A 16,023-nucleotide genomic window follows, 5' to 3' on the forward strand; every position below is an offset into this window, starting at 1 on the left:
AGTCATTCAATGAGGCTGCGAGGTGCAGCTGCAATCTCCACATTTTGAGCCTCGTGTGAGGTACTGCCAGTAGGAACGCTGCCATGGTACCCAAGAGATGCTGGTACCACCAAGCTATGGTCACCTCTGCTGAGAAAATGACCTCTGGCCCTCTTGATGGCTGTGATATTGTCCTCCGAGGGGAACCTTCTCTGGGAGCTCGTATCCCAGATGAGGCCCAGGAAAGCCCGGCTCTGCGTAGGTTGCAGCTGTGACTTCTTGAGATTGATGGAAAATCCCAGTTCATGGAGTGTGTTCATAAGGGCGGAGGAAGTGTGGTAAACCGCCTCCGGGGATCTCACCCTGACGAGCCAGTCCAGGTACGGGTAGACTTAGTGACCCTGGTCCCAGACGAGGGCTGCCACTGCATTCATCAGTCTGATAAAGACCCTGGGGGCTGATTTCAGGACGAAGGGTAGAACTTTGTATTGGAAATGGAAGCCAAATTGGGACATGTAGATACGCGTCCTTCAGATCCAGGGAGCACATCCAGTCTCCCCTGCACAGTGTCTCCACAATAAGTGCTGGCATAATGATCTTGAATTATGGAAGAGGGAGGGAGAGATTCAGGGTGGAAAGGTCCAACACAACTCTCAGGCCAGCCTTGTTGTTCTTTTGTATGGCGAAAATCATGGAGTAGAAGCCCAAGCCCCACTCGGAGGTTGGGACTTCTTCCACTGCCTGGCTCTCTACGAGCGAACGGATTTCCGCCAACAGAGTTGCTGTCCCAATCTGTGGGAGTGGAGGGGAGGAGGGGGAGCAATCGGTAGATCCAGGGGTCCGCGAACCTCTGATGCACCTCTGATGTCAAGATTGTGCGTGAAGGGCAAGCCTGCCCCCAAGCCTGCCCCCACCGCAGACGAGTGGATCCGAGGGGGCGCGTCATGCCTTCTTTCCGTCTGGGAAGGAGGAGGGGGACTGAAAGAAGCTCTTGCTCCCCCCTTCTGCTGCTTGCACCGGTGCTGACAAAGAACGCTCAGGCTGTCTCGACCTCCATTACTGGCAGCGCTGGAACTCGCCAAAGCCCCGCTCCTTGGCGGAGCGTTGATGCGACTGGGTGTGGGCCGTGGCCTTCGTGAGGATAGATGAGGACTTCGCAGTTTGGGAACTGTTCTTATCTAGCTCCTCATCGGTGGTGGAAGGAAAGGGGTCACCACCCTCGAATGGAAGGTCCAATCTGCATCCCTGGACGTCCAGGTTAAACTTGGTAGCCCGTAGCCAGGCAGTTCTTCACATGTCTGTGGCGATGCAGATAGCACAGCCTGAGGTGTCAATGTGTGCCACGGTGGACTCCATGATGTCCTGGGCCACCATTTTAGCTCCTGCCAGCCCCGCCGTGAAAAGTGTCTGGCTCTGCACCAGACGTTCTAGTAGGAAGTCAGCTATCTCCCGCCAAAGCTTATGATTAACGGCTGCCAGCATGGCATCTGCGTTAGATTGACAAAGTTGTAGGGAGGTGTTGGAATGGACCTTTCCATAAGCCTCCAAGATCTTCTCCTCCTTGCCTAGAAGCACCGAAGACGAGGTGGCAGAGGACCACTAAGGCTTGGAGTAGAGTGATGCCGCAGCAATCAACGATAAGTGTCGAGGGTGTGCCGACAGCAAGAGTGGATCCCTCTCCAAATGCATGTACTTGGCGTTGAGGCGCCGATTGATAGGCTGGGCCGCATGTGGTTTCAGCCATCCCTTTTTGGCCAAGGCGACAATGTCCTTCTGCATCGGGATCCCTGTTCAAGCCACGGGGCGTAGAGCGAGGACCTCAGCCTGGACCCCCGCCTCCGGTAGTTCAACCTCAGGTTGCAAAGCCCCCAAGTATTCTGCCAAACCTGAGAGCCGTTCGGGAAAGGCCTTGGCTGAGGATGGCGTGTTGGGATCCTCCTCCTCATCTGTGTCCACCAGGGTGTCTGGCTGGTCCAGCGCAGGTGGAGGAGTGCTGGGCGCCAAAGGCTGCGGTGTGAGAACCTGAGCCTGCTGTGGAGGCTGGTATGGAACCGCCTGAACTGTGGGAGGAAGGGGAGGCGGAATCGAAGGAGCCGGCGTGGGCAGCAGGGGCTGAGCAGGGGTCGCGCAGGGGCCTGAGGTGCTGGAGCCATCGGAGGAATGGCTATTAGGCACCGGCAGAGGGACCGGAGGGAGCATGTCCATGATCACACCCAAAGGATGGCTCCCATCTGAGGAGATCTCACGAGTGTGAGGAATTTATCAACAAAACCTGTCCTCACAGGCTGGTGGGGTGGTATTGACGGAGTAGCAGCTGGCTGCTGGGACCTGTGCGTATTCTGGCTTGCAGGTGGTGGGGTGAATCTGCCCTGCGATGCTGAAGGATAAGCTGTAGGCCACATACCTGGTGAAGACCAGTCCCACCTTGAAACCCATACTCCACACCTGAATCTCACCAGGGGGCGGTATTGGACGAGAAGCCATTTTGTCAGGTTGCATGCCACGTGCCAGCGTCGTGGCGCTTGCCTCGCTGGGCCCGGCCTCATCCAGGACTATTGGCGGTGGAGCTTGACGCCTCCCCTGCACCTCAAGACGAGGCCTGGTAGGCGTATTGCCCTTGGCTGTGTCAACGGTAGTGCTTCGTACAGGCACCCCCTGTAACGCTTACCTGAACTCTGCGGGGACACACACTCACAGAACTACTTATCTTGTACTTCTTCTCAGCTAGCGATGCATCTATTCTCAATTCTTCTAAGCAGCTATACTTATCCTAGAAGGCACACAGAAAAGATTCTTAGGAAGGAAATCTCTAAACCCAATCTTACACTGACAACCCCCAATATTCCTCTTATGCTAAGCCCCTCTTGCTAGCTGCCTCATTCCTTTTTGGGGTGAGCACTCCATCATGCTTCCGAGCAGGGGCTCTAGTTCTGAAGAGGGATTTTGCTGAAAGATGACTTCTTAATAACGGAAATGCAGAATTCACAGCATTTGGTGATTTTGATTTAACCTGAAGCTGGTCAGGAGTTAACTATGGCTCTGCAGTGACAAAGAATGCCATGGAAAGATAATGAGATATGTGCTCTGAGGTGAGTAGGAGTTCAGGTTCTATTACCCCAAAAACAAATGAATAGGAAATCCCAAAAGGCAGCAAAGGCTTTTTCAAATTGGGTATGCTCGCCAAACCTAGCTTTCCCAGTCACAAGCACTCACAGGTGACCCACCGGAACTTCGTGACTGAAAATGAATGTTTCCCTAAGAGGATTGCTCAGGTGTAACTATCTAAATGCCCACACCACAGCAACTAACCCACTAAGAATTAACATCCTATCAACAACCAGCTTGTTCCATATATATATATATATATATATATATATATATATATATATATATATATATATATATATATATATAGCGTGTTAAGCATAAACCCAAAATTGGAATTGCCAAAAAAGGTGTGCGCAATATGAGAGACAACTAGCACACAACAATCACATTACCATGCTTCAAGCGGTGTACATTGAGCGCTTCATGAAAACAGCGCGATTACAAAGAGCCGAGTATCATATGAGGGAGAACGCAACTCGCGTGCCACTATTTACATTAACCGCGCCTCAAGCGGAAGCATTAAACACAGAGCGAACAAATACTTGCTTTGAATGCTTCGACAGGAATGAGGGAACAGAGGGAGGGATTCACTTGCCGTGACTGGAAAACTAAAGTTACTAAAAAGGAATTCTGGGACTGGACTAGGGAATCTACAGTACGGAGAATGCTATCGAAAGTGCTAAATTGAAACTTGTAACTTCTAGAGAAATTCTGACTAAAACTGACAGGACTGCGGTAAGCGTTTCACTGATAGGTAGAAAACGGCGTGGAGCGCTCGCGGGGAGGGGCTTAAATAGGAACTGTGCACTAAGCCTAGACCTGCACTGCAACCTTTCATGAAGTCAACTTGGCGGCCATGTTATGTAATGAGGAAGTAACCATCAATACCTTCCCACAACACAGCGTTGCTTACACAGGAATGGTAAACTGATGACCAGATCCTTTTAGGGAATATGCCTGGCACCTTCTCTGTGATCATGACACCCCCTCAGACATCTGTCCGGTACTAGGGCGTAGCCCCTCGGGTGGAGACCAAGTGAAAGAACCTTGCCGTCCTTCAGCGCTGTCTACGGAAGGCTCTAGCGACCCCTCAGCATGGCGGCCGGTAGCTGAAGCAGCCTCGGTACTTGTGCGAGAACCTGACCGGTCTCTCCTGCTCGGGCGTTTCCTTTGGAAGGAGTCGCCCTTGCGGGGTTCGATGGAAAAAGGCAGCCCTACCGTGGGCCTTGAGTTGTGTCTGATAAAGTGCTTCAAGTCCTCGTGAGGTGACTTCTCGAAGAGCTTCCTCCACTGAGCTAACCTGTTCTTCAGAGCGCATTGTGCGAACGCGTCACACAAGGTACATGTAACGCTCACCTGATTCCCACGGAGGCGCGGGTCTTGGCAGGAAGGTGTCTGTAACACGAAACGTGATGTGCAAGATTCGGTTGGCTTCCGGGGTCGAACCTCTCCGCACTGTGTGTCGGACTCGAAGGGTGAGGTTTCTGCAGGTGAAATAATATGGGGGTTAAAGGTCTGGGTTGTGAATGTCCCTATCTCTCTCCTCTCAGCCTGACTGTTGAGCCCCCCTCCCAGGTCAACGTGCTCACCTTAGATAGGTGAATGCTGGGCTCTCCATCTGCGTCTAGTGCAGGGTGCCGTTGCCAGTTCCTTCACTGGTGAAACGTTGGCCTCTTGACTTCAGAGGATGGGTACCGTCGTTGTCTGCACGACCGGTAAGTTTCTGGACACCTTTACTCTTTATAGTCTTTTTATGCGTGGCAGTGAAGCGCCTGGAATTGCGTAAGTATGGCAAGCGCTCTTACTGTCTCTTTCTTTGTCTTTGCAGGCGACGATGCAGAATGAAGAAATCCGGAATTCGCCGCGTGCCGGTAAGTGTAACACTGCTGTGGTCTATGAAGATGCAGCGTGAAGAATCCGGAATGCACAGCGTGCCGGTAAGTAGAATAATGCTGTTTATCTTTGCAGGTGAAGATGCAGCGTGAAGAATCCGGAATGCACAGCGTGCCGGTAAGTAGAATAATGCTGTTTATCTTTGCAGGTGAAGATGCAGCGTGAAGAAGCCGGAATGCACAGCGTGCCAGTAAGTATGATAATGCTGTTTATCTTTGCAGGCGAAGGTGCAGCGTGAGACACGGCCGCTGCCGATGGATCAGGTAAGTAAACACTGCGTGTTAAAGTTCGTTCTGCTAACCTGTTGTTTCTGGTCTTTTGCAGGTGCTGATGTTGATCGGGTACAGGAATGGTAAGTATAATTCTTGCAGGTTCAGGATCCAAAGAAGAAAGGCTGGAACAGACTCTGCAGATGCAGAATAACGCGAAGCACATTTCATCAATCGGGTGTGGTTTAAATAGCCTAGGAGTGATGAGGCATCTCCTTCCACAGCCCCGCCTAGGTAAGAAAAGAGTTCCTGCTTCCAGAAGAGTTCCAGTGCTGTATCCAGGGAGTGGAGCTGCCCCACCCAGGTAAGAAAGTAGTCCCAGTTCACCAAGGACTTCTAAGAGTCTGGTAAGTAAGCAGCATGGTCTGCCACAGGTAAGTCCACCCAAGCACCTTCACACCAATGATGAGCCCGGCGCTTCCAGTGCCGGGACCGATGCTTCTGATGAGCCTGGTGCCACCGGCGCCAGGACAAGGTCCAAAAGGTCCCTGTGGGGACCGGCTGGTGCCTAGGATCAGGGTTAGGGGCCTGCTTCCAAGGACGTTGGGCTGGTCCTGACTCCTTGGAAGCAGTGATCATGACAGTACAACCCTCCCAGCCGTGATCGGGGCCAAGGTGGCAGAGGCAAAGGCTGGACACCTGCTGAAGCCCGCTGACATCGACATGCGCCAGGGAGGAGCGTAGCGCCAGAGGACCGAGTACCTGATTAAGACCAAAATACAGAAGACAAAAGACAGAAGACAGTATCCAGGCAAGAGTGCATGGATTTGCAAGGTCAAAGCCAAACCCAGGAGCGCTGGTGAAAGCGGTCTGTTCCCGTTGACGTGGAAAAGGGGACAGAGGAATGGAGCTGGTGGGCGGAGTCAGGGGAGCACATGCTCCCAGAGCCGTGCCCTTGTGTGCTTCTAAATTTAAAGCGGAAGAAGGTTTTTCTGGTGAAAAAGGTTTGGACTGCCACGAGGGAGGCCCATGCAGCATGGAGTAAAAGGGACAGGACGTAGGAGTAGGTTCTCCCTTCAGAATATTCTTCTTGGAGGCCCATCACAGAAGATCTGTGCAACCCTGTTTGGAACCTGAAGTAGGTCCGACATCTTACCCGAGAATTGAGACCACTGCTTCCTGAGGGCCCACGGAAGGGAACTCATTCTCAGGCGAGCATCTGGCACCAGGATAATTCAAGATGCCATGAGGCCGAGCAACCTCAAAAAGTCAAAGGCCGCAAGACGCTGGGTATTTGGTGACCATCTGCAGAATGTGTTGATTCCTCATCTCGGGTGGCGAGGTTTTTCCCTAGGATCCATCCAGGACTGCTTCGATGAATTGGAGTCTTTGAGATGGTATTCTGAGGGAGAAGCCCAGTCTGTGGAGAGAGTGACAGGTTGGGCTGAGATGTTCCAGGGCCTGTTCGAGAGAACGAGCCCTGGTCAACCAATCGTCCAGGTAACGGTAGACGTAAATCCCCTCCTCTCCTGAGACTCGCTGCCATCCCCAGCATAAACTCAGTGAAAACCCTTGGGGCGGAGGTGAGCCTAAATGGCGGAACAAGAAACTGATAATGAGAACCGCCAACGGCAAACCTCAGGTACCTTTTGTGCTTGTGATGGCTCAGCACATGAAGGTAAGTGCCCTGAGGGTCCAATGACCCCATCCAAGACTAGAGCTGGAGGGCCTAAGAAGGTGTGACCATTTTGAACACTTCCTTCCTGAGGAACTTGTTCAAGCGTCTCAAGTCCAAAATGGGTCTCAATTCTCCGTCCTTCTTGGGGATTAGGAAATAGTGAGAGTACCACACTTTGTTCCTCTCCGTTACAGGTACTGGTTCTATAGCACCTTTCTCTAGCAGCCTCTACATTTCCTGCACAAGGAACAGATCTGGAACTCTGAAAGAGTGGCTCTCCAGCGGATGGTTCTGATGCCTCTTTAGAAAGGGGAGGCAGTAACCCTGGGCTACTGCTTCCCATGCCCATGCATCTGAAGTAATGCCTCGCTATTCTTACGGATGCAGTGAGTCTGCCTTCCACCAGGGTGTTGTGGGTTAAGGCCTCAGAGGTTTTGCGGTGGCTGAAGCAGCGGCTGATGGTAAAGTAGCCGTTGCTTGGGTGGACTTTGCACCTCTCCCTCATCCACCAAAAGGGAATCTTCGCATAGCCAGTCCCCTCACCCTTCCAACTCAGTAGAAGCGAAAGGACTTAACCCTCCAAGATGATCCACTGGGACGAGAGGGTTGTGGCTGTCTGATAGCGGCTGCAAGGGACTTGGCCGCTGCCTTGGAGGTCTGCAGCTTCTCTGGGTGCGGTCAAAGGGCATGATGAGGAGCCTGGACTGCACGTCCAGTTCCAAACCTGACTTTCTCAACCACGCAAATCTGCCTATTACCGTGCTTGCCGCCATAGTTCTGCTGATGCTATCCGCTGAGTCCAATCCCGATTGTAGAGACTTGCACATAGTCTTCTTGCTGTCTTACAGTGCTCATGAAGCGCTCTCTCTTCACCTTCAGAATGGTCAGCCGCCATAGCTACACAGTCCCACAGGGTGAACGTGAATTTTGCTAAAGCGCAAGTGGCATTTTCAGACTTGAGCACCATGCTTCCGGCAGAAAATATCTTCTTGCCGAAGCGTCGAAACGCTCATCATCCCCATCTGGTGTGATGGTAGGGTATGCAGCCTGTTTCGAGGTAGACAGTTGGGTGTTTTGAGAGACACCTTGGGTTGCTACTAGATTGCCTGTATTTTTTGGGGAGGTTTTTGTTCACCGCTGGGCTTGACTCAGGAACCTCCCAATTTGCCATGACCCTTTTCTGGAGACCTACATGTAACCGAAGTATGGGATCCTTTTGTGGACCTTTATCCAGAATATCTGTTAGATCGTCATGCTCAAATGGTGGAGAAGGTCTGCCCCAACCCAGAAAGTCAATGACGCTAGTCATCGGGTGCCTATAAGAGGCATCAGCATGGTCTGCTGAGTCCAGCTTGCCAAATTCCAACTCAGGTGAAGTGTCAATCCCGCTAGCTGATTGCAAACTTTCATATAAATCCTTTATCCTGGATTCTTCTGAAACAAGGCTTTCTGGGACATTAGGTGTGCCGAATTCCAATCCAAATGGTGGAGTAGCAAAGTTTGAAGATTCGTAATCTTCATAAATTGAGGATAAAGACTTAAAGAAAACTTTCTTTGGTAGAGGTTTGTAAGATTTCAGAATTTCCTTAAGCTTAGAAGGTAAAGGTGTCAATGGTTTCACCAAAGGCGACGATCTCAACACTAACTGTGTTGACAACTTTTTCATCGATGGCATCAACGCTAAAGGCGTCGACATCCTCTACAACTTTTCCATTGATCACGTCTTCGACAGAGCCCTCGAAAGGCTTGACCCTCGAATCGAAAGTGTCTGATGATTTCTCATCATGTCGAAATCTCAAAGGATCTCGAGGGGTCTCCAGCGTACGTCCCGGGCATGAGGGGGTGTGGGATGTAGCCTTAGGCCTTTCCTTTTGTATTATGTATTTGTAGTTATTTTCTGCCTTATGTGGATCGACAGGAGCATGGCTTTTTACCTCCTGCTTCGAGGGGGTCAGAGCCTCTTTCTCGAAGATGTTCAATATTTCCCTTCTGAAATGTTCCCAGTCAGCTGGAGTAGAAGATATAGTTGGACAGGTTATACTTCTCTCCGGACAGGGTCTGACCGGGCCATAAAATTGTCTTGGGCACCAATGAAAAAGTGGCCCGCAGATGCAAATGGCTAGTCATACCTTTTGTAACACTGTTTGAATAGTACCCAAGGGGGAGGTTTTTGATCAAATGTGATGCAAATTGTGCATTTTAAAGCATATCTATTCAGCAACATGGGTCAAAAATACTAGCCGCATAGTGAAGGAGCTCATCAAACTGGCTCACATTGGCCAAAAAAGTGGCCCACTTTGACCAATAAAAACTGGGCCACAGCAGCATTTTGCGTTTTTTTGGTTCAGCCATGGGCCTATTGCCCTATGGGCCAGTCCAAGCCTGTCTTCGGAGAAGAATCAGATGAACTCGAAGTGGACGACTTCTAATGCCTTTTCTTCGACTTCCACGAAGATGAGGAATGGATGGACCCGCTCCTGGAGCATGAGCCTTTCTTTTCCTTTGAAGGGAGTCACCACTCGACTGGTCGGATGATTGTTTTTTTGATAGAGTAATTGAAGAGGATTTAGTAGGGAGCCTACCCGCCGCTAGTTTCCTTTTACGCTTTCAGAGCCTTACCGGTCATAGACTGACAGGCTTCACAGCCCGCTGTCCTATGCTCGATGCCAAGGCACCACAGACACACCCGATGGGGGTCCATGAGGGACATCTTGGCGCTGCAGTTGTAGCACTTTTTGAACCCGGTCTTCAGGGTTGAAGGTGCTGAAGACTAGGCCATCGTACTCTAAGTTTTCTCACAGAAAAAACGGAAGCGCGTCATAATTCTTAGAACCGTTTGCTATCGCAGAAAAACGAAACTGAAGCCAACGGGCGCTGTGTATACTATATATACAGACTATGACATTCACTCTAGGATGAAGCCCTCGAGGGACATCGCGAGTCGACCACATCGACGCACAGCACCCCTCTGCCGACAAATCTTTCCGAAGCAGCTGAAGCTGGAAGATCTATCATACGATGTGGAATACGTAAAATGAGAAATACGTGGGAGGACAAAATCCATTCAAAATTAGTATTGCTCCCATTCTAGTCCCTGGTGGTCTTGGAAGCATCTGGGTTGTTGCCGGGGCTTGCCAGTGTTGCTCGGCAGCTCATTGAGGTCCTCTTGTCAGCAGAGTACGGTGGCAGCTCCTCCATGCGGCTTTCTCCCTCCCAGTCACAGAGAACCACAGCTTCTCTGCTTCCCTTTGTATTGATTGATCTCTGCGTGTGGCCGATCACTGCAGCAGTCGGTCGACAATTCAAATCTCTTCTCTGGTTTTTTGGCTCAATGGTTTTTCTTGCATTCTGGTTTGGGTGCTGCAGCTCTGAAATTAATAAAGACACACTGACAAGTATCTGACAATGGCAGTAAGGCTGAAGATAACAATACTCCGCACAGAAACATGCATGCTAAAGGGAAGGGGGTACAGGTGGGACCTTCTCAACTATTCCGCCAGATGAGGACTGGGTCTGAACTTCTTAGAAAGACTCCCAACTTTCTTTGTAATAATACCTTTGTATTAGGCCTCAGAGGACTTTTGAGCGGTCACAGCCTCAACCCCTCATTTCCGGCCCGCACTTACCCACTTCGTTGGGGCCTGGGGTGGCAGAAGACCAGGTGAGGCACAGGCTCGGCAACAGGGTACTGGGAAGCTTTGCATACTTTTGGGTCCTTTCCTTGGATCCGTTGACGTTACCACGTTTCACAACAACGTCGGATCCGACGGGAAGGATTAAAAAGGAAACGAGACAACAGAAGCCGGTGTTCTCGCAATGGTATTTCTTGATCAGCCACGCCACGGCAAACTACGGACAGAACACGTTATATTTAGCTAATTTGCGTATTCATGTTCTGTTGCTACTTTTATCTTGTCTGAATCTAAGGCCTGTAAAACCTTGGGAAGTCCTTTCTTTAAAAGGACCCCATTTTGTTTTTCTTTTGTTTTTTCATCATGCCACGCTCCTCTGACTAAAGGGGACTATTGTATATGAGGGGCAAGGATAAGGGATTCCTTAGTTGCAGGAATAATGTGCCTCCTTTTCTTTAGCTCCAGGGGAAGCCATTCTACATTTGAGTGTGCCACCTAGCCATCCCGCCTTGGGGGAATTGTTTGTCTTTGTTCCCATTTTAATGGTAATACATTTCCTCCAGGGTTTGAGGTGCAACTTCCTCGTAGTTCCAGAGAGACTAGTTCAAGCTATCAAGTTCCCAACAGCATTCTTAACCCCGTTTGACAAGGACAGAGTTTTGGCCTCGTCACATTATCTTGAATAAAAAGATTATATTTAATACAAAACTAGAGTGTGGAAATTCTCTTATTTGGTGTTAAACGAAAAATGTGTACTGTATTACCTGTGAATTACCCCACTCCCCCCTCTCTTGAGTTAGGACTGAGCTCCTCTGCCAGGAATACCACTTGGAGAGCATGGTGAGCTTGGGGGAATCACTAGTAGTACACTTGAGGACCCTGACCATAGACCTTAAAGAAAATCTCCCCAACAACCAACACACTGAGTAAAAGTAAAACATTGTTGGAAACTGGAAACTGGAAATTGTTTAATGTGTGCTTGCTTACATTGTATGTCAGCCTGGAGAAAGTTTTACTTGGGTCAGAGGGTATACCTGCACTGTCGAGACTTTTGCGTTTGGGTTTGAGGAAACACTGTCGTTTTAGAGACCTATATTGTGGGTAGGTACCGACAAATATTTGCTCCTAGAAGAGAGAATATTGATTAATACTTTATGTCACGCAAAAATAATACCTGCTCCATAGGCACCTATGCTGTATTCAAATCTGGAAAGAACTTAGTTTACAGCAAGAAACTATGGAAAATACTTTTATAGAAAATACTGAACACAGTTTATTGTCCATGCCTAGTGCCAGAGTGGAAGGGAAAATATAGTTAAGAAAAATGCAGAAAGAAAAATCTATTGACTGTGCTTTGGCATTAAGAGGCATTTATCAATCTTTCATGGGTATTTCATTTAACGTACCATCATGCTATAGGAAAGACATGAAAAATGACTGCAAGTCTTCAGACGTAAAAAGCTACAGCAAATGTAGAGGATCCAGCTTATTCTCAGCAGCACCCTCCAATTTGCAGGTTTAAAAGTTGTGGGGTTGCAATACCTGATTTCAAAGTCTATGTTGGCCTCGTAGGACTGGTAGCAGTGCATAGGAAAGGGTCCAACGCGGAGACCCAGCTCCAGGAGTCTCTTAGCAGGTGCAATGAGGCGCTGCAGTGCCATTGTGATCTTCAAGAAAGGCATGATCCGTTTTCCATGGTAACCATATATATCTACAGAAAGGAGAAAGTATTTAGAGAAAGAACCTCAACAACTCTTACCACAGACGATAGGACCTCACCAGGGGCCATATTTTCACAGCACAGAAAACAAGACCCAAGCCAGGGCCAGTCTTTATAGAACATGAGAAACTACTTTGAGAGTAGGCATCGCTTGTACAGAGGTTTTACTCAAGCCCTCTGGAAAGGGTTGCAAGAAGATTAAACATGTAGTGAGAGAACATGGTATATACCATGTTTGGCCATATTCACTTACTGATTACTTGACAGAGCATTATGCTTTCACTCTTAGGAGGGAGAGGGTGTGTGTCGGGTATGGTCAGTTACATACATACAAAATAATCCCCAGAGTCCACATTAAGAGATAACATACCCTTCAGTGTACATGTGATAAAGTGCCCCCTAGCAAACTTTATAAGGATATTGCAAGTCAGCAAGGAGTTCCCTGACCAAATAGGACTGAGGCAGATTTCCTGTATAAAGTTACGGAACACTGAGGTGACTTACAATATCTTTTTTACATATAGTACAGGATATTTTATTCCTTATTGTTCATTATGACCCATTGTCATCCCCTTTAATACCTAGCCTCTTGCTTCATCTAGTTTAAGCAATAGTCCAGTTGTTAAATATAATCAATGTAGAATCTGTTTAGATGAAAACTAATATGCAACTTCTAACATGTTGCAGAAAAACAGTTTAGGCAGTTCAATTCATAAGAACACATTTTGTCCATTAAAAGAGATCTTTGCTCTCATGGTTAAACTCCAACACTGCACAAAATGAACATACTACCAGAAACAGTTCCTTATTAATGTCTGGAAAGTGTCACTGAAAGCTATTTTGCAAGAAAAGAATTTGAAACGCTTGGACCAGCTTTCACTAAGTGGTGCATCAACAGCTGGAATTCTATGACAAGACGGAGGCTCGGCTTATGCTTTCTCCAAACTTTACTTCTGGAGCAGCATAATAAATGAAACAGGATAATATATAAGCAAAAAAACTACAAATCCCAATAATGTTTGAGTCTTTAGCAGTCCATAAATGAGTGGAGTACTTTCATTTCACCAATCCCATGCTCTTACAAGTCCTTAAATACTAAATCTCTTGTGGGCTCTTCCTCTTTCTTTGCTGCTCGAGCAGCAGATAAGTACACCTTTATGCAGGGCTTTAAGTGGGGTAAGAAATCGAGGGGGGGGGGGCCCTCATTTGGGGGCGTGGCTTGTGGGAGGGGCGTGGCCTAAAAAGTACGCAAATCGTAGGGTATACACACAAATATATATAAATGTTATATATTTGTGTGCGTACCTTACTATGGTTTGTGTACTATGCAAGCTATCTTTTCTAAACAGAGATATGTAACATATTTCTGTGTTTATAAAAGATGGCTTGCAAAGTACACAAACCATAGTAAGGTACACACACAAATATATAACATGTATATATATTTGTGTGCATACCCTACGGATCGCCTAGTTTTCAGGCCATCTTTTTTTTAAAGATTTCGGGTTTATAAAAGATGGCTTTAAAAGTACACAATTCAAGCCATCTTTTATAAAGCTTTGACTACGGACAAAATTGTCAGTCGGCAAAGCTTTATAAAAGATGGCTTAAATTGTGTACTTTCAAAGCCATCTTTTATAAACCTCGAAATATGTCGAGGAATCCCCAGGTTCGCCGAGGGTTAAAGACGCCTCAGCGACCTGGGACACAAAGGGACAGTAACTACCTCTGGTGACCTCTTGCGTGAGGGGTAACCAAAGGCAGTTATTATGACTGACGGAAGTGGCAGCCAGGCACAGCGTCGCTGCAGTTGGCTGCCACTTCTGTCAGCTTGCCTGACTTCATGGCAGGCGCATCTCCCGTCGCGGGATAATGCATCCCGCCAATGTCGCGGTAGGACGGGGGCCCCTGCAGGGTCCCGGCTCAGTCCCACTTTTTGGAGACTGCCGGGGCCCGGGCCCGGCCCACTTTAAGCACTGCCTTTATGTCCTTATTACTGAACATGTGAGCGTTTATTTTGTTTTGTGTTGCGCTCTGCTCGTGTGAGGAGTTTATATTGTATAAGCAGTGCGAGTGCAGCAAAACGATCGGCGGAACATTTCCATTCTAGAGCGCGACGGAGCTACTGCTCCGGCGCCCGCGAGGTATAAACCTCCCTTCAGGGGGCAGCTTGTCACAGAAGTTAGGCCCTCAGCAGGACAGGACCTTGCAGTTTCCCGCGCTGGAGATACACACTTCCGTGGCATTTGAAATATCTTTGAAGATCGGCGTGGAACAAACAAACCGACAGAGCTGATTTTAAAACGCACAACTCGCGCATAGATTTAGTGATATCTTGACAGGAGTGTGCACAGGACAGTGCACACATCCAAGTGTTGAGATCACACACTGGGAAGGAGGAGAGCAGTAAACGGCCCGCAGACGGCGGCCCCTGATGGTACAAAGTAAGATACATCTCATCTGATGGGCACAGTCCCAAGTAAAACTGTAAAGCTGCACAGTCCGCTATACCCTGACCCACTAATTACTGCATATTGTATAATGTAATGGGAGCAGGCCCATGACACCTGTGTTTTAAGTCCATTTTGTCACTGAAAGCGTAGAAACATGAACAGCTCTAGTGAAGAGGAAAGATCACACGCAAGCCAGAAAAGGCTTCAGACTAGTATGGGGCAGGTGATGCAAAAAGCACTGGGTGCTATCCTGGGGAATGGTACACAACACCTGTCCCTAATGAAGGAATGGATGTAGTTCCCCAGGGACATAGAAGGGATAAGAAGGTTCAGGTGAGCCTGGGAGAGAGAAAAGGAGAAGAAAAAGCCTGCAGGCTACTGGAAGGCATGGTATCAAACATTGAAGACCGATACAAGTGATCACAGTTCAAGGGTGTTTATTGAACTTCAAATGGGTTGGTTGAACGCCAAGTATGGGAGCAAGCTACGACCATCAAATAATAATAACGCAGTCCTAGTCAAGTCTGTCAAAATAAAAGGGCCTATACTAAAAACCTATTGGCAATCCTTACTTCTAAATACAAAATGGTGTGGGACAATAGTGTATGCAAAAAAGTGTTCAAGAAATAATGTCAGGATAGTTGAGCAGTTGGCTCCCCTTCCCCACGTTTTCAGCACGGGGCAAGGTGGCACGTTGGAGCTTTGCACACACTCTAGCTTCTCAGCCACAAGGATACAGTTCAAAGCACAAACATCGGGCCTTCTGCCAAAGCTTCTTTTTCCAATAAGAGTCTCTTACTGCACAGGGCCTGTCTTAAACTCTCCAAGTTCCATTCCTATTAGGATTTTTACATGTACAAGTTTGCGCTTTCAATTTTGATCATGGGTCTCCCTCTTCAGGCTTGGACCTCCTTTCATCACAATGTTTACATATGGCCTCCCTTGTTCTGGCTCGAAGCATAGACCTCCCTCATCCGGGCTCGGATCCTCTTTCTATCAAAATCATAGACTTTTGAGTGTGCAATAGATTTTTTCTTAAACCAGCATAGGACCACTGCGATTCACTTCACACAATTGTTTCCTCAATCTTCTACTTTCATTTTCTTGGCGGGATACCTTACAGAGACCTTCAATTGAGCACATTCACAGTCCCGGACCACTCCGTCAACGGTATCGTATTTTGCCTTTTCAAGTTCAAACATTCATCAGCAGTTTAGCTTTACTTGCGTCTTTCATCACATCGTTAGCGTTCCCAAGTATCCTACCTGGTAGGATGGGGTAAAGAGGATACTGCAAATTGCCATTCAGCGTCCCACTCCCTGATGACCCCTCACCCAAGTCATCCTCCTGC

The 16,023-nt window shown here is 48.3% G+C and overlaps 1 protein-coding gene across 7 annotated transcripts in view; it reads right to left on the bottom strand.

Moving 5' to 3' along the window:
* The window catches only part of POLD1 (DNA polymerase delta 1, catalytic subunit), a 1,263,933-nt gene that overhangs the window by 960,826 nt on the left and 287,084 nt on the right, over window positions 1-16,023 (bottom strand). For all 7 annotated transcript variants that reach the window (XM_069605393.1, XM_069605349.1, XM_069605354.1 and 4 more), the window contains one exon: window positions 12,042-12,210. In XM_069605393.1, coding sequence (XP_069461494.1) covers window positions 12,042-12,210 — 169 coding nt within the window. The remainder of the gene's footprint in view (window positions 1-12,041; window positions 12,211-16,023) is intronic.

The sequence above is a fragment of the Ambystoma mexicanum genome, chromosome 1p (genome assembly GCF_040938575.1).
Source record: "Ambystoma mexicanum isolate Mex_15411 chromosome 1p, UKY_AmexF1_1, whole genome shotgun sequence".
Lineage (NCBI taxonomy): Eukaryota > Metazoa > Chordata > Amphibia > Caudata > Ambystomatidae > Ambystoma > Ambystoma mexicanum.